This window comes from Sinohyriopsis cumingii, chromosome 15 (assembly GCF_028554795.1).
Source record: "Sinohyriopsis cumingii isolate HCF-2022 chromosome 15, ASM2855479v2, whole genome shotgun sequence".
NCBI classification, from domain to species: domain Eukaryota; kingdom Metazoa; phylum Mollusca; class Bivalvia; order Unionida; family Unionidae; genus Sinohyriopsis; species Sinohyriopsis cumingii.
In genome coordinates this window covers 34813902-34840076 of record NC_142975.1, presented here as the reverse complement: position 1 = coordinate 34840076, position 26175 = coordinate 34813902, and the positions used below count along the sequence as shown (strand labels likewise).

General features: G+C 34.8%; 1 protein-coding gene across 4 annotated transcripts in view; it reads right to left on the bottom strand.

The window, feature by feature from the left end:
- The window catches only part of LOC149781586 (calmodulin-binding transcription activator 2-like), a 164885-nt gene that overhangs the window by 79767 nt on the left and 58943 nt on the right, over positions 1–26175 (bottom strand). For all 4 annotated transcript variants that reach the window (XM_089935635.1, XM_089935633.1, XM_089935636.1 and 1 more), the window contains exons 2-8: positions 25457–25606; positions 22099–22199; positions 19673–19740; positions 15831–15966; positions 13824–13895; positions 5345–5483; positions 686–720 (exon numbers count right to left, since the gene is read on the bottom strand). In XM_089935635.1, coding sequence (XP_089791761.1) covers positions 686–720; positions 5345–5483; positions 13824–13895; positions 15831–15966; positions 19673–19740; positions 22099–22199; positions 25457–25541 — 636 coding nt within the window. In that variant the 5' untranslated portion in view covers positions 25542–25606. The remainder of the gene's footprint in view (positions 1–685; positions 721–5344; positions 5484–13823; positions 13896–15830; positions 15967–19672; positions 19741–22098; positions 22200–25456; positions 25607–26175) is intronic.

Sequence of the window (26175 nt, the reverse complement as noted above, 5' to 3'; positions counted from 1 at the left end):
ACGAATATAATTAACTGCATGAAGACACGAAGTACACTTCTGAAAAATCAAACATCACATAATCTGATGTCCAAGATGCAATCTGATTAAAATCAGATCTCCAATGTCCTATGTGAATATCTGACAACAACCGCTTATTGGTCATGTCTCAGCGACCTTTGAATTAGCCAATGGAAATGCAGCTTTTAGAATTTTGAAAGTGACTCAAATTATTAGGCATACGTTGATGCTCCTCAACCATAATGCTCAGTCTCCCAAACATTAAGGTGTAAGATTTTATCTGATTGGCTGATAAAATTAGTGATTACATTAATAACATAGGTCACTAGAACATGCCCCCTAAGCAGCTGCTATCAGATCTTCATGCAGGACAATGGAGATCTGATTTTAATAAGATTTTCCAATATGTGCTAAGAAACATGTAATCATGCAAGATTCTGGAATAACAGCTGAATACAGCTGATAAACTTCATATTTTTAAATTAGCAAATCTCAGAGATGACCATCATGAAAATAACAGTAGACATGATTTATGACACAAAAGAAATGGGCAAACACTTTCAAAAATGTTTCAGACATGGCATGGTTCATTTTGTAAACAACCATTTTGTGGGCTGGGAAGGCTCTAAGACAAACACTAATAATGTAACTGATAAAAATGAGAATTACCATACTTCATACTTACATTTTGTTTTGTAGCTTCCTGGTGCTCACTTGTGACTGTAAAAGACAATGACAAATATATCCAATCTTCCCATTCCTGATAAGCAAAATAATTTAAAATTTTCAAAGTCAAAGCCAAAAATCAACATTTCCTTATATTAAAAGAAAAATTTATAATTTCTTTGTGTGAATTTGGTAATCTTTAGTGTTGAAAAAATACCTCTCAAGAAAACAGAAATGTTCAAGGTAAGAAATAACTTTCCTTAATGTCAACACACAATTTACAGAACTGATGTAGAAATTTCACTGGTCAAAATAAGAAAAAGAAATAAACAGAGATTACATTTTAATGTAAAGAAAATGCTGACCTTACTTAAAACATGAGTGAACTAGAGATGACATATTCCACTGTCCCATGCTTGTGTAAAGATACAAACTTGAAGTACATGTATCCCACTATCCCTTTCTATAGTACTTATCCAAGTATACAGTTTTATACTATGCAGCATATCAGTTTTTAAGTCCGTTTTTTTTCTTCAAACATAGCTCAACCATAAAAATTCATTTTTAGGTCAAGTGTACTTAACTTTGTTTCAATACTGAATAGTTGTTTAAAAAATTTAATCTTTAGCACGTTTAGTCTAATATTGTTTGACTGATGTATCTGAAAATTAAAATATATAAATTCATTACAAAAATTGGACAGATGTATCTGTAAATCAAAATATGTAAATTCATTACAAAAATTGGACTGATGTATTTGTAAATTAAAATATGTAAATTCATTATAAAATTGGACTGATGTATTTGTAAATTAAAATATGTAAATTCATTACAAAAATTAGACTGATGTATTTGTAAATTAAAATATGTAAATTCATTACAAAAATTGGGCTGATGTATTTGTAAATTAAAATATGTAAATTCATTACAAAAATTGGACTGATGTATTTGTAAATTAAAATATGCAAATTCATTACAAAAATTGGACTGATGTACTTGCAAATTAAAATATGTATATTATGTACAAAAATTGGACTGATGTATTTGCAAATTAAAATATATAAATTCATTACAAAAATTGGACTGATTTTTTGTAAATTAAAATATGTAAATTCATTACAAAAATTGGACTGATGTATTTGTAAATTAAAATATGTAAATTCATTACAAAAATTGCACTGATGTATTTGTAAATTAAAATATGTAAATTCATTACAAAAATTGGACTGATGTATTTGTAAATTAAAATATGTAAATTCATTACAAAAATTGGACTGATGTATTTGTAAATTAAAATATGTAAATTCATTACAAAAATTGGACTGATGTATTTGTAAATTAAAATATGTAAATTCATTACAAAAATTGGACTGATGTATTTGTAAATTAAAATATGTAAATTACATACAAAAATTACAAACACAAGCAGCAGCTTACTGAAAAATACTGCCTGACAAATTTATGCATATTCAAGAACTTGTCTTGAAAGACATGGTTGTACTAGGTATTTTCAATAGAATGTACATGAAACTGAAATTAAAGCAAGAATTTGGGTGGTAGTTGGTTTTGTACTTCTTAAATCAAGTATCAATCTTTCCAATCCCATATAATTAACATATACCAGCATCGATGAAAGAAGCTAAACTGGGATGAAGCATTGACAACTATTTACGGTAATTCATGCCTTCCATTTTCCTGATGCCCATCATAATGAATTAGCCTGCATTATTATAATTTAGTTAGAGCCTGTTGAAGTCCTTTTGTTGTGGGTTCTGATGCCATTTTTCAGCACACGATAGGCTGTTTATGGCAGCCATTTTAACTGGTAGAGGAAGAACATGAGAAAATAATGAGAACAACGACCAACCCTACTGACAAGCTTTTTTAAATATCCACACTATGTTTTTACAATAATGGGATGATTCTGTATACATGAGCTATACACTACAGAAATCAAAACTTTTTACAAGTGAAAACAACCTGGGAAACAATTAGGACTTAAATGAACTGGCATGATGATTTAATTTGTCTGCTTATTTTTGAGTACAAACAAATTCAGAGTGTGTGAATTCATCTTGACAACAGTGAAAATCTGCAATTATATCAAGATTCTAGCTTTATATACTGTAGGTGCCATAAAATATAATAATTCCTCAACAAATAGCCCCATTCTATTAATCTATATCTGCAGTGATGTGGCATTCATCACTATCAGACAACAGATGCTGCTTGGTCAAGATAATAGGAAATATGTTTGCTGTAGGAAAAGTGTGTGGTTTGGGAGTTTAAAGTAGCATTAACAATTTTAATCACATCTGCACAATATCTACAGTGTGACAGTTTATAGTGATGTCTAGCACTGGGGATCATGCTCCATACATGTAGCATCATGTCCCACCCAATCACAATATCCTTACACCAGGCTGACCAGTCCTAACACTAATGTCTTAATGCTGAGCACCAAGCAAGTCAGCTGTTAGTACCATTTTTATAAGTTGGTATTACCTGGCTGGGGTTCACACCCATAACCTCCTGCATCTGAAGCAAGTACTCTAACCACTTAGGCCACTATGGTGGTAGGTAGGAAATATAGAAGAGTAAAGATAGGAAAGGCAGAAATAAATGGAAGTGTCAATCTATGTTTTCATCCCTTTATGCTCCGACCAAACTGGCCATCTTGGTGGTAAAGAGATCAATGTATCTCAACCAGGACAGCCCTAAGAATCACTAGGCCTTACCTGAAGATGATAAGTACAATAAAAAGTGATAGTGGAAAGTATATGCTTGTCAGGAACCTCTGTAATTGTTGCAATTCTATTCCATCCTTTCCCTCCCCTCCCACCATGTCTAACTCTTAAGGGAATGAATACTGTTTAAGAACCAATGTATTTATTTCTAAATAGTTTTTCTGACTTGTGCTGCTTGGTATATAGTTTAAATCTATGTTTTATTTAACAATCTGCAACTAGGCTCTAAGAGCTTTACAACATTAGATAACACCTAAAACATATATAATAATATGACTATGAAAAACAAATACCATCAAATTAGAAAACAAAAAACATGCTGAAAATAGTTATGGTACTGACTTCCTTTGATGAAGGGTGCATTGTTTTTATTGAAGATTGTAGCAGCCGGCTTGCTTTGATGAAGAGTGCATGTGTTATTTAAGTCACCACCATGGCCAACTTTGGATGGCCAAGCAAATGCTCATTTCTTATAGCGGTGGCAATGAAATTGAGGAGGTCATCAAAAGAAAGAAACCAGGAAAACTCAACTACATCTGAATCTAACAACCTTGGACAATGTTATTTGTTATTTATGGAAAGAAATTAAAATGTTTGGGTTTATTTCAATTTTCAAAGACCTTTAAATACCTCCGGGTAATTGCTCAATTTTCCCAAATTTTCAGGGCCTTGAAAATGCAACCACACTTTTCCCAAACTGTCAAAGACTTTCAAAGATCGTATGAACCCTATGAAATGAGTTAAGAGACAGACAGATGCTTCAATGTGTTGGTGTTTCCTAGAAGACATTTTCAGACTAAACCTAATAGCAAAGCTCTAATATGTGGACATTTTGTAAGAACCATCAAGGCAGATTAAAATGTATGAGGTACCAATGACGACCTCCACTGAATTTAAGTGAAAACCAGGATCTGAATGGAGATGGACGAATTCAGTATTGGACAGCGATGATTATATTTTTAGACTCTTTTGCTACTATTCAACAAGTCTATGTCAATAAGACCCATGTCAATAAGACCATCCATTACGGAGGAGAAGAAAAACAAGATTTTCAACATGAATACTACGGCTGCTATATTGGAGCCCATATTAGCACATTTTTATTCAAGACCAACCATGACTTTATGTTTCAGACGAATAATGACAAGATTTTCAAGATGGTTGCAAGGTGTCCATATTACATCAGATCAACACTAATTTCATTTAGGACTAACGAGAAACTAGACACTAGTCTTGTGATAAAACCTCCATGCTGATATGACCTTCCATCATGTGGTCCCCGAGTGGCCGAGTGGTCTAAAGCGCTCTCCATTACAGATCACTGCTATCTCACCTCTGTCTGCGTGGGTTTGAGTCTTGGATTCAGCCAATGTGGGTATGTGAGAAAGCTTGCCAGTAGCTTCTCGTGGGTCAGTGGTTCTTTCCGGGGGTTTTCCCAGGTTCTTCCTCCACCATTAATACTGGCCGCCATGTATAGCCTATTGTGTGCTTAAAAATGGTGTTAAACCCTACAACAACTAACAAAAACAACCATCCATCAAGGATTTGTAGCGATAACATACTGTAAGTAAGATCAGGACTATTTTCATTTAGGGTCAACTAGACATCATATTAAGTGTTTTAATGAAAATGTCATGTCAATATGACCGTCTGATGATGAGTGGCACTAAAAATATTTTAAAGCTGGCCAACAGTGGCATCCACATTGGATGTTTGGGCAGCACCATTTTCATTTAGGACAAATCAGACAATGGGATGAAACTGTGTATTAAGATTCATGGCAAACAACCAAGTAGTTTAAGAGTAACAATATTAAGCCTTGTGCTAACAAATGGACAGACAATGAATGATGGACAAAAAGCCATGCCATAAGCTCTTCTGGTCTATAACATAGAACTAAAAGTCACTTAGCATGATTGCAGAAAACATACACATTGGCTGAAGCTGTTCCATCATTTCTTCCTTGGTCCACTCCTTCTTTTCCTTGGCAAACGACAGTGTTGGGAGACTCAGCTTGGTGTTATTAGGGTAGGGGACATTCAGGTAGTGGACTAGAACAACATCTGGATTCTGAGTGGGGAAAAAACCAATATACATCATGAATAAATCCAATTATAATTATTTTTTTTAATTATTTTGCTGAAATGAAAACAAAACTTAAAAACCATCTCATGTACAGAATACAAAGTGTACTGACATTTTCCAATGATGTCTGTGTAGCAACATCAGTTACAATTCAATTACATGTATTGTCAACAAGGATTGCTATTAACATACCAACAGCTACAGTGATATTTGCTGCTTTAAGAATTTGTGTTTTACATTGTTGAGTAGCTTTTAATGTTCTAGTTCAAGCAAATTACTTAAGAGTACTAAATTCATTTTGCATTATACTGCTACATTCCCCCAATCATATATTATATTGCTATATTCCCCCAATCATGTATTATATTGCTCCTTTCTCTAAATCATATATTATATTGCTACATTCCCCCAATCATGTATTATACTGCTCCTTTCTCTAAATAATGTATTATATTGCTACATTCCCCCAATCATGTATTATATTGCTCCTTTCTCTAAATCATGTATTATATTGCTACATTCCCCCAATCATGTATTATATTGCTCCTTTCTCTAAATCATGTATTATATTGCTACATTCCCCCAATCATGTATTATATTGCTCCTTTCTCTAAATCATGTATTATATTGCTACATTCCCCCAATCATGTATTATATTGCTCCTTTCTCTAAATCATGTATTATATTGCTACATTCCCCCAATCATGTATTATATTACTCCTTTCTCTAAATCATGTATTTTATTGCTCCATTCTCTAAATCATGTATTATATTGCTCCTTTCTCTAAATCATGTATTATATTGCTACATTCCCCCAATCATGTATTATATTGCTACATTCCCCCAATCATGTATTATACTGCTCCTTTCTCTAAATCATGGTATTATATTGCTATATTCCCCCAATCATGTATTATACTGCTCCTTTCTCTAAATAATGTATTATATTGCTACATTCCCCCAATCATGTATTATATTGCTCCTTTCTCTAAATCATGTATTATATTGCTACATTCCCCCAATCATGTATTATACTGCTCCTTTCTCTAAATCATGTATTATATTGCTACATTCCCCCAATCATGTATTATATTGCTCCTTTCTCTAAATCATGTATTATATTGCTACATTCCCCCAATCATGTATTATATTGCTCCTTTCTCTAAATCATGTATTATATTGCTACATTCCCCCAATCATGTATTATATTACTCCTTTCTCTAAATCATGTATTTTATTGCTCCATTCTCTAAATCATGTATTATATTGCTCCTTTCTCTAAATCATGTATTATATTGCTACATTCCCCCAATCATGTATTATATTACTCCTTTCTCTAAATCATGTATTTTATTGCTCCATTCTCTAAATCATGTATTATATTGCTCCATTCTCTAAATCATGTATTATATTGCTCCATTCTTTAAATCATGTATTATACTGTTCCATTCTCTAAATTATATTCTTTGTACCAGCATTATCTAACTCTGATGACAGGATAAACATTTATTGGATAACATCTGTATACAAAGCAATTATATTTCATAACTGATGAGTGCCTGAGGTCTAGGGACAAATCAAAGTACTGAAAATACTGACGGTTTGAAGAACTGAAGTATTACTAATTTACATAAGTTAGATTGAAGAAAAACAATCCAGAGATATTATTCATAAACATTTTTAGCATTTTTAAACAGACTGCTAAATAAAATTTATATTTTTCTATTCTTCATATGTCACTAGAGAATTTATATTAATATCTGAAACATTATTTATGGCATTATTGTTGGGAGTTGTTTTCAAAAGCATTTTCTATTATTGTTTCAAGTTTAACCTGTCAACAGCAGCCACACATAAAAAAGGCAAAAATTGGTATTTGAACACATGTGACTTCTTTACACAGGTTCACTTCTTAAAATTTGTCTCTGAACAAATACTATGTACCAAATATCATTTTATTATTTGCTTATTATTATTATTATTATTATTATTATTATTACTCCGTTATCAAGATTGTTTTAAGGGCACAGTTTGAAAATATAAACAAATTATATGTATATGTTATTCCCAAATGTAATTTCCACTCAAGATTACTGTAATTTCACCACAATCCATCCAATAAATTAAATTATACTGATTGAAAATAATCACCAATCTTTCTTTGTGCATCATGATATAACAATAATTTCACTAATTACTTACACTTTACATAAGACTATAAAGCAAAGGGCTGATTCTTTTGCTGGCCAAGTTGTATAAATTTCAATAATCATAAACCTCGAACCCTAATGAAAATGGATATGAGTCATTTCTCTCATCAGAGATAGATTTAATTGAGAGGCAAATAGAGGAAGTTATCAAACTACAGTGATAAACTTGTTACTTTAGGATATCTCTGCTACAATAACACAAGTACTTTCTCCCAAAATATACTGCTTCAACCCTCAACCCTAATTATAAAAAATTGCCTCCATTTTGACCTTGACACCTTTGAGTGACCATGTCAACGTGACTGGAGTACTATACAAGCTAAATAAGAAATGGCTGAACATCAATACAAATATGTTCCTTTATCTAGACAATGTTTTCATCCTGAAGCGAAAATTCAGTTTTGTACTGGCTGAGCACTATAGATATTTGCCTGTGAACACTTAAAGCCCCAGTACTGCCGTTAGATGCAAAAAGTCATATATGCCAAATCATCAGAATAAAATTGAATCATAAAATATATTGGTCCTAAACATCACTGGATTCCATTAAAACCAGATAATATTGATGTATCATCACGTTGTGAGCCATGTAATTTCTCCCTGGAACATGGCCATTTTCACATGAGTATGAATTAATCCAATGCTGATTGGCGACATCCGTGGGTGAACCAATTTCAATTGAAAACTGCAATAAGTTTTGATGTTACTATTGTAAACATAACTTCCATGTATATTCCAGCAACCCAACTGATTAGCAATATTCACCTTATTTTTTATCTAATGCATGCTCTTTCTTCTCAGATCCGCATTAAAAAAGCAGGCATGCCTCTCTATTCATTCTTAATTAAATGTGTGAATGTTCTTGCTATCGGTTACTAAAAAAATCTGTCAGATGTATCACATCACAACTTTTGAACACTCCAGAAAAAGATCGGAATTATGAGCCACTTCACTGACTGAATTAAGGGGTAGAAATAAACAACTGAATGTCGTTTAAACCTAACATCCTGATTATTTTATAGAACAGTTTATGTCAGATAGCATTTTTAACAAATCATTTCCTTCTTACCAGACTTTAGATAGATTGGAAGAAAGGTAAAATTTACCAAAAAAATGGTGGCATTGGGGCCTTATGGCAAACGAAAACCATTGTTTGGTTGAAAAGAACACCTGGTCACTGTCTGCAGAAGGCTGGTGACTGTTATACACAGTACATTTATATAGTTAATCTGCTTGGAAAAGAGTGGGGAATAATACCGCTGTTGCGAATGGTAACCACTCAGTAAAGATGACCGTTAGGACAGGTTTTACTACATTTCCATCAGTAGAACAATATCCAAGAGAGACAACTAAACATGGTCCAAATAAATGACTAAATTAGTTGCTTCCCTTGATATATAAATTGTATTAGGGATGCCACTAGATCTATACTTTGTTATTAATTTAATTAAGATTAAACAGTTTGTCACTATTATTATTAATACAAACTATATTGGGTGAATATGCATGGATTCTATGCCACAAAGGAAGTGCATTCAATAATGAAAGAAAATTCTTGAGCTTTAACAGGATTTGAAGCATGAAACATTATTGCTACTCTAATATGTAGTTTTCTATTCATTATATGCAAATTTTACACTCATTTATATTTATCAGAGGATACATGTCCAATCACTTTACTAAACAGTTCAGATACATTCCTCATTCAAAATAACTGTAGGAGAACAAGTTACAGTAGTGGGAAAGTCTGACAGATTCTTGTGCTTGCCTATATTCACTCCTCCATGATCTCTGAAAGTGTTGAAAACCATGAAGCGATATCTCCTGATTGTAACAGGAGCTTGAGCCAGAGACACAAATAAACCATGCAAAAAATCCTTTTTTTTTTTGTCTCTACACCAGTCCCTGAAAACCTGCCATTTTCTGAATAAATCTTTAAAAGTGAAGGGCTTTTTTGCTCATGGGATTTTCTCCATAACTGAAGGTTGGAACTAATTTTAATGCAAAGATCTCCTTATAAGAAAAAAGTATATGTGAATGGGGTTGCTGTGCAAGTTGAATTTTGCCAGGATTTTTCTGGGGATGTGCATTGCTAAGTTGGGTAGATAGCTAACCTAGAACTTGTCTCATCTTAAGTGGTTACCAGAACTACTTTCCAAGTCTGGTCACTGATTTTCTGAATAACTTTTCATGATTTGAGCAGTTGGTGGACACAAGCCCCAAATCCCCTCCCGATGGGCTTCCAGAGTATCCCCAGTCTGTGCTTTTGGATACAGGATTGGGGAGATGAAGGTGAACAGGTTGTGATTCTACCACATTGCAAAAAGATCTAACAGAGGATACTCCCAAAGTTTGCAAATCTGAAAGATTAAAGGGTAATGGGATCAACTGGTCCCTTCGTTCGACAGAGCATTTGCCAAAACATTGAGCATGCATCACAATGTGTCTCATGTGGACTGTTATTATGTGTTGGGATCACCGCCACTGAGAGTCCCAGACCATGACACTTGTATTAGGTGGTTTGGTCCCACCCTGTTTGTGGTAGGTGACAACTACAGAACTGTCAATATTACTGGGATCAGATTCTTGCAAAGTTGGTTTCTCCAAAACTGAGAGACATTAGATATAGCCTTCATTTCAAGAAGGTTTATATAAATGGCCTTATTCTCAGGGCTCCAGTTGCCACTTACTGTGATGATGTGAGGCACCCCCACCCCACCCCAACAGGCAAAACTGGCATCCATACAAACTAATGCATCCAGTGTGGGGCTTTTCCAGAAGAATTCTTACTATAAACCACCATCTTCTCACTGAAGCAAGACATACTTTTATCTTGGTTGAAATTGTAATGTGCTGATCTAGATGACTGGGAAAAGAGGCACCAATGAGCCTGCAGTCATCTGCAAAGGGTGCATATCCAGCCTGCAGTCATCTGCAAAGGGTGGATATCCAGCCTACAGTCATCTGCAAAGGGTGGATATCCAGCCTAGTCTTCTGCAAAGGGTGCATATCCAGCCTGCAGTCATCTGCAAAGAGTGCATATCCAGCCTACAGTCATCTGCAAAGGGTGCATATCCAGCCTACAGTCATCTGCAAAGGGTGCATATCCAGCTTAGAGGAATAAAGTCCACCACGGCATTGACCAAGCGGAGGATTTGCAGAAACTTTCTCATAGACAGCCCAATTCCTATTTTGAGACAGCAACTGAGAGCTCAAGAATCGTGTAGTTAGAAAGTCTATACCCAAGTGGAAAAAGTATTGGGTAGGGGAAATATCCAACTGTTCCCAACTCACTAGGAAGTGGCAGTGGTGAAAAGTGAGGCATGATTGTTCATTTACTGCAGTAAAACAGAATTTACCGTGTTTTTGGAAGATAACCAGTTTTGTTTAATTCACTCCTGACAAGGAATGATGCAGCTTACCATTTTTGCAAATGTCTCTATGACAAGATTTTGAGACTAAAAGGGAGAATTTACCATTGGTGAATTGTTCATGGAAGGTGAATCATAGAATGTTGTGTGAGTTGGATGGGTAGGGACATGAAAGTATGCATTGGTCAAATCAAGACTCATCACAAAATCCTCCCTCTTGACAGAAAGGCAAACATTAAAATGTTTCATGTTGATCACCAGAAAAAGCCTTTAGAAAAAAATTGAGCCTGGAGAATAATTATCTCCTATGTTCGAATATCTGCCTTAATAGGATCTGTTGGGGGCTGAAGGGGAACACACCAGGGGAAGGGGATGGATAAATAAATCAGAAGCCCCTCAGATATTTTGTGACTAAGAATGCTGAAGTAAAGAAAATGAAAGAGGTAAGATACAGCCAGAGGAGAACATCCTGCACAGCTTGCTTCTGCACTTCTTCTATATGTTCCCCAAACAACTGAGGTGAACTGATCAGAATGGATCACAGCAACAGAGTGGTGAGGATTTCATACAATGAAATGTGTTTCATTGTATTTGTCTCCAGAACTGATGAAATTGTAAAAGCATTGGCCATTGAATGGTACTCTGCCTTATTTATAGTTTGCTAACATCAGCGGTCAAATCTCAAGTGTGCTGATTACCCAATTATTCCTCTGGGCAAGAAAGTACCAATGATGTAAAGTTAGCATTGATGATATCACCAATGTATTCTGCACAAGTTTTAAAGTTGTAGAACAGCAGAGTAGTAATCTGTACTGGTAAAATGCAACACTTGGAACATAAATACTGTATACTGCCAACTGTGTGCAGTACTTGCATACACAACATGGTACAGATAAAGGCTTTCTATTAAAAAAAAGGCTTTAGATTTTGTAAAAAGCAACCAAAAATCACTATGGGTGAGAGCAAAATACTGTATATTCTTCCTCATCTTTAATGTCTATCAACACCTTGACTTTATACTTCTGGCTCACAGACAGTGGCAGTGGGCATTTGGACGGTGTCAAATTCCCATAAATTCCACTATGGCCTTAAAACTGAATCTTGCCTATCCATGGTAGAATCAGAGCTAGGAGGCAGATCAAGGCTGTCAATGCAATATTGTATCAACTGTCATCATCTGCCAAAAGCTTCCAAGTCTGCATACAACATAACAAGAGGGAATCAATGTACATGTAGAAGTACCATTGTCCACAGGCATTGGCCAGTATTTCCCCACCAGGTGTGCTAAACAAGTCAGGCCCTCAAGCTGTGTTGAAGACATGGCAACTGATGACATACATTCTGCCAGACTGGAGGAATAACTGCATGGTAGGACAGAGGTACTGATAGACAGAAGGCTGGATGGGTGGTTGGCCTATAAAATGGACTGATCAGTTCTCCCCATATGGTTCCACATACAACGGTGCTGAGAGCTGGTATGCAGCAATGCCCATCAAAAGGACTGATCCTTAATCATCCGGTACATACGGTACATCAGATACCTGGATGGCATATGGCAATGACGGCTGGTAACAAAAATATTGGACAGCTCAGTTTATATCCCATACACATAACCTAAGGCCATACTCAGGCATAAGCTTACACAGGTAAACAACCAATTAGTGGTGATTAGGCAAGTATTGAGCAAGAGCTTTTTTCCCTTTGTATGATTTACAGATGGGTCTTTCAGGGATTGTTTGATTGTAGAGGTAGTGCATAGTTCAATGTCCAATGTTCATGTATTGGGAAATAATGTAATTGACAGAGAAACATTTATTCACACTTCCATAGTCATGAAAATAAAATGGTTGTGAAAATTGTTTTTACACTGAGTAAATGGATGAAACCTGAATGCAAACACAAAAGCTGTCACATGATCAAATTCTTCAATTAATGTACATGTTTGTAAAGTTAAACCCCACCTAAATTTTAAGTAGACAGAGCATTGGTAGCTAAGACAGCCATCATGAGACCATTAATTCATTTCTAATTCTTTTCATAGTGAAACATCAGGAAACTTTCCTGTAAATTGGCCTTGTGAAAATTATAAATAAGCAGAACACAACCTCCATTGATAAACAAGAATGTGTGTGACCCTGTTTTCATGTGTTTTGTGAGAGGATTCTCTTGCCTCATGTTTTACGGAATTTTCTGAATTCTAAATAGCAGCTTGTCTTGGTAAAAGCAAATATAAAACACTCTTTTTTCTACTGTATAGTTTTAAGATTTGTCACAAAATAACAATTTGACATTTTAATTATTCCCCTAATGAACCTCAAACAATCATATTTACATCGATCTTTGAATAAAATAACTATTTCATAACATTAACAATGTGATAATCTTTAATTAATTGATATATGTATAATGGTAGATATGAACCGGCAAATAAATAACAAGTGCCATGGTGACAGAGTAAAACTTGTAAGGGTAAGACACTAAAATGACCACAATATTTTGTCCTTTGTAATTGGAGTCCTTTAAAAAAAGACTGAATATAAAGATGAAATAAAGCAAAGTTCAGAATGTTTTTCTTTATGAGCTGGTGCCCATTACATATTATCACTGTGTTGTCCTTTAAGACTGGTTTCATTGAATATTCAATATTTCTCCTCATAACCATGTCATGAATGATTAAAACTCAGTATGTCACTGATGTTGTCGAGCTGTAAAACATATCACTACTTTTATCAAATGCCTCATACCTGCAGAAGCCAGTAACATCTTCGATGAAATGTGTTGAGGATAGCTGAGTGGACATAGGAGCCGTAGATACACTGAAAATAAAATAGAGCTAGTAGTAAAGGGTGCATCAAAAACTGTTCCACTCTTTTCATCTTACTTAGCAAGTATACAAATAAAAGAACTTTTGTTGGAAAAACAAAATCTGAAGATGGGCAAATGATGAAATGGAATCTCATCAATAAAAACGTTCATTATAACTTTGACTAAAATGCATTATGTCGTAGTAAAGTTATGCTGTAGGAAACAAAGTTAGAAGGATGGGCATTTGAGGACCCATAACCTTATAATGTGAAAAACATGAAATTAAACTCATTCAAGGACTCATCCAATATAACACTACATGCAAAATCTGGTTGAAATGCAACCAAGCTCAGTAAAGTTACATCTTAAAAACCCAAGTGAGGAGGACAAGTATCAGGGGGGCATAACTCTTACAATTAAGACAAAATCCATACAAGGCATATGTAAGTTTATGAGAAAACATACACGCAAAATTGTATCTGAATATACTTAATGGTTCTTGAAGTTAATTGTCATTAGCCATAATTCTATCCAAAATGGAGCAAACAAGACGAAATCCATGGTTCATATAAAAATCCCAGTACCAAATTTAAGTACTTTTCAAAGCTTGTTATAATTTTTTTTTAAGGGCTTACTTAAATTAATTTATCCACTTTTAAAGTAAACTTCTAAAACCTTTTTTTAATGTATTTGTGTTAAGCCCATCATCCAAATAAAATGTGAACAGTATATCTTGAAACATAACATCAACATGCATGCAATAACAGCAGGGTGAAAAAAGCTGGTACTAATTTTCCAGTTGCATATGCTCTTTGTCAAAACACTACATTGTAACATCTGAGATCTATCCAATCTTTACATCGTACTTCTTCATGATTCTTCTATGTCACTAAACTTGTCTTCTTGATTATTTGATTCCTGTGCCTTTTCTATTGACTTAAAAATAAAAAAACTGAACTAAATAGTAAATGTTAGTTGCTTGTGCTTTCTGACTTTGCACTCTGGTTGTCAGTTTTAGCTACAATCACCCCAAAAACCATATAATACACCAAGATAGGTCTGAAGGCTGATTTATCAGATTTCAGAGGGTGATATACCATGAATATGGGTTCTTATCCACCAGCTGCGGTGGGGGGGGGGGGGTAGCTGACTGGTATATGGTATAATTGTTCTTAGAATCTGTCTTCAAAAAAGCAGATGACAATCAAATTTCACCATTTTTCATATGACAGTTGCATTCACTTACTAATATGAACTAAGTTTTGGGAAGTTTGAGTAAAAATGCATAAAAGTCTGGCCATAAGAATGGAGATATTACTGTAGGTATATGAATCAATGTAATCGATGAAGAATTTGAACAATCATTATCATTCAGAAGTCCCAAAACAAATAGATAGATACAAATAAAACATTTAATAGTAATAAGTTGCAATTTTGAGAAAATTAAAGGCTTTTTAACAAGCTGCCACTGCAAATTTAAGACTTTTCTGACTTTTCACTGGCTGTTCCCACCTTTTCTAATGTGTTACGTTTTTCAAGATAAGACATCAAATAAAACTGTTTTTCAAGACCTGTATGAACCATAAGACCCGTTACAATGTACTCATCAAACTGCATCAGCTATCTTCAATAATTCCTGAGCTGATTACATCACACTGTTTGAAGAATTAATCTGTCGTTGTTGTTGTTGTAGGGTTTTCAGCACACGATAGGCTATACATGGCAACCAGTATTAATGGTGGAGGAAGAACCCGGGAAAACCCTTGAAAGAACCACCGACCCACAAGAAGCTACTGGCAAGCTTTCTCACATACCCACATTGGCAGAATCGGAGACTTGAACCCACGCAGAGGTGAGATGGCAATGATCCATAACGGAGAGCACTTTAGACCACTCAGCCACTCAGGGCCCCCAATTAATCTGTCGTATATTTCCATATTACTAACCTCTACTCCCTGAACTTTCAACTTCATGTGATCTTCCCTGATAGTTTTTCCATCTTTCCTTCTCTTCCAGCAGTATCCATCCTTTCGATACCTGACCTGGTTACGATTGAACAGCAACATAGATCCTGTTGGAGGCCTGAAATGTTTCAAGAATCTAAATAAGCTATCATCAGCTACCAAATTTATCAGTCTCACCACCCAACCAACAACATCAGCCTTTTCAATTGCTTAAGCTTTCTGGGATAAACTCAAAATATCAACAGATTAAACAATTGGTTGAAGTGTATGAAATAACCGAAGCTACTCTGACCAAAAAGAAAAAGTGCAGAGACAAACAGTAGATAAATCAGCATCATCAATGCACTACATCATTTTCACAAAAACTTCAATGCATACCAAACTGCCAGCAGAAACTTACCTTGAATCAAACATGATTTTCAAGATGGCATTTTCTGATTTGAAGCAATTTGATAAAAACAATGTAGCCCATATTTAAGCCGATATTCAACTCCACTGTTTTTCTTGTTCAATTTCTGATGGTGCATTATTATTAATATTGACTGGCAAATAAAACCACCGCCAGCCTTATGCGTTCCAAGTGCTCTTGATAAGCAATGGTGAGACTCATTCAGTAAAAGTGATACAACTTTTTGTAATAATCCATAATAAACTTTTGCTACCATATCTTTTGCACATCTTCAGATGCTATTTGATAATAATGGCACAAATTCTGTTTTGCTGCCAATCTTTTCATACCTTGCATTTTTTGGACATCATTTTAAAAGACTGCTTATGTAATGATATCTTTGGACACAACTTTTGCTCTCTGGATGAATGTCTTGTTTGTCTTCAGATATAGCCTCAAAAAAGCAAATGTATAAAACAAATGCCAGAAGTTATTAGAATCACATTTTGGATTTCATTAGGCCATTGACACATATATAATAACTAATGTTTATTTAAATAATATTAGCCACCCATTGAAAACAAATTTCCATCAGAACAAGATACAAGATTATATTGCACTATATAAAAAGTGAAAACTATTTAACACTTTCATTGTGAATAACATTAAAACTAGCATTCAGTCACATACCAGTCAAATAAGTAATAATCAGTTTCAATGGATAATAATTAAGATGCTGATGGGTGGTAGATGCTGATGAGATTAAAGCATAGTTGATTCATTTACTTCCCATGTAAAGTTCTGTTTCTCAATGTTGGTTTTTATGTGCGTGTATATGTGAGATTTGTATTTTTAATGCAGCATTAAAAAATGATCAGTCATATCACTATGATGTCTGCAGTGTGACAGTTTATAGTTATGTCTAGCACAGGGGCATCATGCCTCAGACATGTAGCATGATGTCCTCCCCAGTAACATTATCCTGACACCAGGCCAACCAATCCTAGCTCTAACCTCTTAATGCTGAGTGCCTAGCAAGGCAGCTGCTAGTATCATTTTAATAAGTCTTTGGTGTGACTCGGCTAGGGTTCGAACCTGGGACATCCTGCATTCAAGGCAAATGCTCTAACCACAAGGCCACCAAATTGCTCTAATGGTGTTTTTTTTTATTTTGTTACTGTAAGCATGATACCTTTGATGTGAAACTTATCACAGAGCCTAAAACAGTGTGACCCTGCTAAAGTACACTCCATGTATAATTCCAACAATTTTTTAAGTATTGTGCCAAAATAAAGAATATCAGCAATACGAGTACCTGAATCATTGGCTAGGCCTTTTGAGAATTTGTATCTAAGTTTATTGTTGAAAGATGTCAGCTCATAAATGTTAATCTTATTATTACTGATCCACAAACAATAAAGCAATTAAGTCTTTTTTTGTGTTTGTCTGCAATGCATTCTGTGTACAACTGTTGTTCAAACAACAGCAGACATATGCTTGTTCTTTATGCTCCATACACAACCATGCACAAAACAATGTTTTGGTTGATACAAGATTATAACCTGAATTTATAAATCAATTAATTTAAGAACACTGCTAATCATCAAAGTCAACTGCATACCTAAAACTTGTTCAAATTATGTAGCAATGATTTATAAAACACAAAAAATATAAAAAGCCACCAACGCATGTTTATTAACTGGGTGCTGTTGTTAGACACAATCAGTTGACCAGTGAATAATATCAGCCATTCCCAATAACAACGAACTCATGATAGATTGAAAATTACTTTTGCTGTATAGGTGTAAAACTTTAAATTAGTGGGCATTTACAATGGATAGGAATATAACGAAACATAGGGCTTTTGCTGTTAAAGAGAAGATTGATGCCCTGGATTAAGTCTGGTGTTAAACAATCAAAATTAGCTAGAGATGTGCTAAAGAGTTGACTATCCAAGGACAGCACATGTTACTGTCATAGAAAGCAGAAGGAAATCAATTCATTTTTGAAAATAACAATCAAGTATTACGATTCACAGATGAGAGCATTTTAGCAGCATGCAATTTATAAAGATACCACTTACTAACCTTTGGATATACTTAACCATAAATGTGCTTCATCTTTCTTAATTTCCTATTATTTTTTCCAATGAATTCAAATTCATAATGCTCTAGGGCAAAAGTACTGACTATAGAAAATTGTGTTCATATTTCTGATGGAATTACATGTATTATTGATTGGTGGGTGAGTACATGGTTTGATATCCTATTCATGCCATATATTACAGATGCATATACATGTATATGTACCAATGCATTGGTGTTCTCTGACTAGAGTAAAATGTCATGCTTAGTCTGTATGTTTCCACTACATGTGTATTTATCCTTTGATATGCACTGATTTACGAAGGTAACTGTGAAGCATGTATTTTTGCACCCTCTCTGTTACTTCACCACCACCACCATTTGTTTGGTGCATGCATCATTTTCTTTAGGTAACTGACTTGGTTGGTTATAACACAGTTCAGTACATAACATGGTCAGGTTTTATGGACCCCAACAATTGTGTTATTGCGGAGATACACTGTATAACATGTGTAACTTTAGCTGCTTGGGCTTGGATATCTTGGCATTTGTTTGATACAAACAAAAATATTTGTGTATTTGTGCCGACATCAAAAGCAGGTTTTTCTTGCCATATGAAAACATGCAGAAAATACAGTAAGTTACGTGTATTATTCCAGTTTCATAAACTGTGTATTTCTTCGTACGAAAATATGTTTGGCACTGATATTTTATACATCCCCCATCCATGCATACAGTCTAACTAGTGTTTAGTGTTTACCTTGTCGACTAAGCTATCATATATGAGTCCTTTATAAAGAGCAAGGCAATAAAAGTGATAAAGGCTAGAGGGAGAGCAAATAAAATGTAATCATCATTTGGAAATCTCACAGCAAAGGACATAGACCATTTTTGGTTATTATTAAACCTAAAGCAATGAAATAAATTCCAAATAATCCCCACGTAAAACATACAAGCTTTGACAATTTTTTATTTAACTGGACTGCTATACATAGAAATTCTTTGTAATGGGATCCAATTATGGTGACCACTGAGCACAATGAACCGACTGATGACCACCTTATAAGACAGCACATTCTTACAGCCAAAAATTATGGAACCAATGAATCTGACCATTGTCGGCAGGTTACCTTTATATAAAGGTGACTGATAAAACAGGTTTTACTTTAGGATTCCATCCGCTTCTGAAAATTTAGATCACTATACAGCAATTATTTTTATATCTGTCTTAACCCACCAAAGCACGCACAAGTAAATCCCATACTGAAATTTTATGGTTCTGTTATTACTAGTTGTGTTACAGAAACATGCATGCAATTTTGAAAATAATGAAGAAAATAAATTATATATACCTCACTTTCAGCTCCCTCTGTTGCCATTCTTTATGTTTGTCAAAAGCAATTAGGATGGAAGCAATTTCCTGAAAATTGTAAATAAAAAAATATAAAGAGAAACACAAATGCAGACACAAAAGTCTAGTTATGATCCAAAGTTTAATTTACTAAAGTTAAAAGTGAATAAAGAAGGCATATAGTAACCTTCGACAATGATTTAACATCAGATCTGTCAGTTTTATTGCCCAAACAACCATTAATTTGACTATACATAAAATAATAAAATGATTCCCAACTCTTCTGTCAGATAAATGCAACTGTCACATAAACAAGTTCCCCATGCATGTGACTAGATTCTATCTCACCCTTAATTTTGTTTCCTAGTTGATACATGGGAATCATCTCCACAAAAACTTTTGTGATTCAAAATATCTATGCAACATATCTCAGAAAGGGTATTTTTCTTGATGCTACTGAATGCAAAAAGTCTTTCCAAAACAAAATCATGCAATAATATTCTGTGTGACAGAGGAACTTAATTTTTTTTCTTCATTCATCACATTTATTCTTTCAGGAAGGCCTGGCTTTGCTCTGGTTTGCTGGCAACTTGCTAGAGAGTGCCTATGATGCCTTCTGGTAGTGTAATCAGTCAGTTGGTGATTTACATTTGCCCATACAATTACCATTCCTGGAACTGTATGGGAGTGGGATGGGAGTAGAGTTCTGTTAAGAGGAAATAAAACACTTTAATCTTCATACATTTGTAAGAGATGGCTCTCCACTAAATTCCATATATTTTTCACCCACAAAGTATAAAAAGGGTTGTAAATGTTCACACTTGGTGCACACCTGACAGGTTGGCAGGTGTCAATTGACACCCTCTTGTGACCACGCTTGCCAATTTGCTGTGGCACTACTGAAAATGGTTGAAAGATACTGCCCAACAACAAAATAATAAAGTGAAACAAAAATATCAAAGGGAAAAAATAACGGGTTAAATCTATGCAAGCACTGTTAAACCAGTGTGTACAGAAGACATGATAAATAACCAATTAAATGACCAAAAATGGACACCAATAAAGAACTAACTATGCATGTTTAAAAGGAGAACTGCAATAAAAAAAAAGGATCATGCTTCTAGTTCAGTATATTTATCGTAATACAGCCTCTGATCATGTGACCGGTTTGGCTTAAGCCAGGCAAGACAATCCAACTGCTAATTACAAGCAGCATAATGAATAACACCCCTTTGATTCTGTTGGCAGGGTCAGGTGGCTTCAATGTTTGAAGTCCGTCAACTGGGATTATACTGTGTGTGATCAGAAGCAATGCCAAAAGGATCACTGAGATTAACTGATTATAGTTAGATTACTATCTGAATCAGTATAAAATAGGGTCACTTGGTTTCAGTATTTAAAATCTGTCAAGGTGTGTAAGTGTACTTTATCTCAAAATGTGAAATTGCCAAATTCGCTGTGACTGAAATATCTCATGAAATTCAAAGATGAATGGAAACGCGAATTTCAGTGATTGGAATTAAGTTCAAAGGACATGAATATGCGTTCTGTCCTTCCCAGAAAGCTGATTTTAAGATATGCTATGATGGTAAGAATGAAATTACAGATCAAGTTGCATATGATCTCTTGTTACAGCATCATTTAACCAGACATTTCAAGAATTTTATGCCCCTCCCCAACATATATTATCAATTTAAAATGGCCATGCAATGTCAAAGGTGGACAAAGGTGAAATAACATGAATCGGAAAAGCTTACTAATTCTACAGTCCAAATATGATAGCCATCCATTTCTTAGTTTGGGACCTATCACCATACTGAAAAACTTGATTTGAAAACCTAATCAAGAATTTCAAAGAATCTTAACCTTACCTGTGGTAAAAGGGAGGGAGGATGTGCCTGAATGTGAAAAGGCAAAACTTCCTGATTCTACAGTCAAAGTGTAAATGCTATTACTTATACAGCTTGACACTTGTAACCAAAAGAGAAAAACTTTAATTATAGGTAACTAAGATTTTCAATTAAACTTAACTTTGCCGACAGAAAAGTGTTGGCGTAAATATGTATGAAAGGAAAGACATCATTAATCCTAATGTCCAAGCATGACAGTTTTCCTTCCCAGGGTAACAGACTTGTGACCATATAGAAAAACTGTAACCAAAACCCTAACCAATGATTATTCTGTCAAAGCCACCCCTAGGTATCACACCTAGAAAACAAGGTCTCACCCTATGCTAATGCTGGCACAACATAAAAGTGAAAAATTACTATGATGAAATACGCTGCAATACAAATTTTTTACAGATTAGTATATTGTTATCATAAGCACCTTGCTACGATGACCAATTCAATCATACAGAAGAAAATCGTCAAGGAAAGACTCTTGTGACCAAAACCATCATCACTATTATGCACTGAACTTATCTACCTCATTTGTATTCCAGCGCTGGCGGACCTTGGGAAAATCCATGGCCACAGGAATGTCCTCCAGCTGCTTTGGAAGAGTTGTACATGAATCATTCGAAATCTCTGCAAAATACAGTCACTGTGATAATTCTTAAACCTTTGCATAAAGCACAAGCACAATTATTTGGAATAGGATATTTTGTAATGCTAATGACATTTGCGTGTTTCTTTCTTTCTTTGTGAACAAACTGATAATATTTAACAATAGATCTTACTGACACATCAACACAATCCTTGCAAAAATGTTTGTGGTAAATATTAAGCAGTGAAAATATAACCAAAACAGTTCCTCAATGGGACTCATGCACAAATTACTGAAAAGAATTTTTTACGAATTGAAGACAAGACCAATTCCTTATATCAAATGCTGTGTGTTGAAACCATCTGTGATAAATGTTAGCAAAAACAAAGTTTTCAAGTAAGCAGCTAACTGATTGTAAAATAAAAAGTTTTTAATTAGAACAGAACCAAGCAGACATCCCTAGAAGCTTTCTGTTGAAAACCCAAGGTTGATACTATGATCCATCAAGGAGGAATAGTGTGTGTGTGAATGCCTGTGTGTGTGTGTGTGTGTGTGTGTGTGTGTGTGTGTGTGTGTGTGTGTGTGTGTGTGTGATTTGGATTTTTAATGTAGTTTTAACAATTTTTCAGTTATATCACTATGATGTCTGCAGTGTGGCAGTTTAAAGTAATGAATAACCACCTAGGCCACTGAAGCGGTAGGCAGAATAGCAATAACATAATAAGATAGCAAGTAATGGTCATATTGGCTGTCTTAGCAGCACAATTTTATGTAAGACTAACTAGATATTGAAAGAAGTCTTCAAGTTAAAACAACAAATCGATATGACTCTCTATTCAACAGGAGTAGTGATGAAAAGATTTTCAATATGGTGGCCATTTTGAATTTAAAAAATCACCCCCCATCTTCATTTACAACCGAAGTAAGAAGCCTTTCACTGAAAACCCCATGGTGATATGACTATCCTTTCAAGAAAAGTAGCAATAGCAAGACAGATCTTGGATAACAGATGGACACTGGACAACAAACCATCCCAAATCCAGCTAAAGTCTTTAGGAAGTAATGTTGCTCCTTTTGTGAGCATGGGGGACATTTTTTCCACCCAAAACTGCCAGTATACCATTCAATGTAATAAATACAATATCTTGATCACTGCAGGAAGACAGAGGCACACAAAATATTGCCTTGACAGTTTAATTCCAGGTTGCAACACTTTTAAATAAAGGTAAAAAGATCCAGGTACAAAATGTAAAATCCTCAAGACATAAGATGCAACTTTCGATGCAATATTACTGAAAAACTATCTCCAAACTTTCTACAGACCAAACAAGACTTGGATTTTTTTAAAGTACTGGTGGTCTGCAACAAAGCTGCACAATATTGCATAGCTTTTCACCATTACTGCTATAATTCTGACCTCCCAATTTATGAACTTCTATATCTTAATGCAAAAGGGTCTCCATTCTTGTTTACTCTGCTCCCAGCATATGGATCAAAATTCTTCAACCAATGTAAAACCCTAAATCATATCCCAATGGCTGAAATCTCCATCTTAAAGGCTGAAAGATGAGCTGCATGGCATTAGTTATGCATGATTACAGGCAGGTACAAATACATGTACACATATCTAGACAGGTGGGAACCCATAATCCCAGCATTTTATTTTAAATGCATGGGGATCATTACACGAGGCATGTCATACTTGCCAAGATTCTACAGATATTTTTTTGTGTGCTTTAGTCAACAGAATATCATGTTACAAAATGGAAACCATGTTCCCTTCCAAAGGACACACAAAAGCTTTTCACACATTAGTGGATATATCACACTGTGAAAATGGGAGCTAAGTACCCTTCCAAGTCTTTTCACACATTACTGGCTATATCACACCCCAAAAAATGGGAGCTATGTGCTCTTCCCAAAGACACACCATGTTAGACAACCTGTCAGCAGGATTTAACAGTTTTACAGGTCAAATTGGCTCAAAACAATGATATTCCTCATGTAATTTCTATCAAAGATGGGTCTTCATATTTAGGAACAGCAAATAGTGTTGTCAATTGGGAATTTGGGAATATTTTACACACTGGAGGCAAAATTGATACTGAGGATTATAGATTCATTATCAATAGGCATAAATTGAACTTAAACTGGAAAATATTTAAAGCAAATCTGACCATGTATTTTGATTGCTGATTTTGAAATAAATCTGTGTGCCAGGATACACTTAACTCTATTAAATTATCTCTGATACCTTTCTAAATTGAGAGTTAGTGGGAGAATGGTTTCTCAAAACTCAATTCAGAACTGAATAAGATCAAAAACTGTACATATCTAAGAAAAAGTTTAAAACCTTCATCCCTGAGAGAACCGCTCCAGTGGCCTAGTGGTTAGAGCATCCGCTTCGGATGCTTGAGGTCGTGGTTTCGATCCCCGGCTGACCCATATCAAAGACTTACAAAAAAGGTACTAACAGCTGCCTTGCTCTGCGCTCAGCATTAAGAGGTCAGTGTTAAGACTGGTTGGCAGGTGTCAGGATAATGCGACTGGGTGGGAAATCATGCCACATGTCTGTGGCATGATTATCCAGTGCTAGACATCACTAAAAACTGTCACACTGCAGACATCGTAGCGATAACAATTCTTAAAAGCTATGTTAAAAATCCAAATCACACACACATCCCTGAGAGTACTGATGTAAATATTTGAACAAATTTAAGTGCCTATTTATCTTCGGTGTTTTTTTTTTGTAATGAGAAAACAATAAAAGACATGCACTGACAAAATAACTGAGATTATATGCTACATTTTATAGAAAGATGGTGATGTCACAAAATCAAGAGCCCTTCAAAGGGACTGATGCATGAGTGTCCACAAATATATTCCAGGAAATAGCTGAATGAGTAATTACAAATATATCATATTTGTACAGGTTGAAAATTAAAGATTCTTTATGTCAAATACACACAGAAAAGATTTTTATTTGCAAATGAGAAAGCCTGGACTATTAATGCAATTACATGTTATAAAACTGAGTAAGATTTTTTTAGTTTTAATAAATAATAGATGGAAGTGATAATCATATCATTTTCTGTCCAAGCTTTCCCACAGCTCAGAGCTCTATGGATGCAATTTTATAAGAAGTGAAAGTCATACTGATATCACATACTGTAATGATCAGGTCATATCAAGCCAAGCATTAAGCTTCAATATTAGAAAAGCTGACTATCATTAAAGAGTGGTTGGTTAGGAAATTCTCAAAATACAAATTATTCCTGAAAGTGAAAATATACGCAACCTGTTGTATTGTTGGTCTGCGAGGGGCTGGCTGCGCTGGTCATGGAGGTGTTAGTTACTTGTGCTGTAGCAACAGACCCATCCATTATCGAACTTCTGAGTCCACTAGTGGCTAGACCACATTAGCTAAATTGGCCACTTACATCCTTGCCTAAAAGAGACAAAATACTAATACTAAAATTCCTGCTTCATGAGAATGATAAAGGAATTAAGAAAAAGATAATACATTTTTGTCTGATATTATCTTGAATTTAAATCACTGGTGCAGTACACATCAAGTGTACTGACAATTTCCACTCATGTCTCTGAAGCATCCAATGAAGTAAACCCACAGTGAAATATCCAAGACTGGCGGGTAGAGTCAGCTATCAGGCACTTGACTCAATTGATTATGACTGATCATGTGACCACAAGGATCAAATACTTTTGCCACATGTTTACAGAGGTAATTTACAAAAGCACCTAGTAGTATCCACTCTTAAGGTGTAACTGAGTGAAAATTGCTTTTGGTGAGAGAAGTACAGCAAGAGAATAACATTTCACTGTCATTGTTCACTGAACTACACTCAATAGTACACTCCATTTTATATATAGTCACTACTGTACATGTAGTGCCTTCTCTACACAGCAAACTATAACAATTGTCTATTCCATGATTATGACTACAAAGTACAATAAAGTAATTATCTTGTAAAAATGAGAGCATAGTCAGCAAAATAA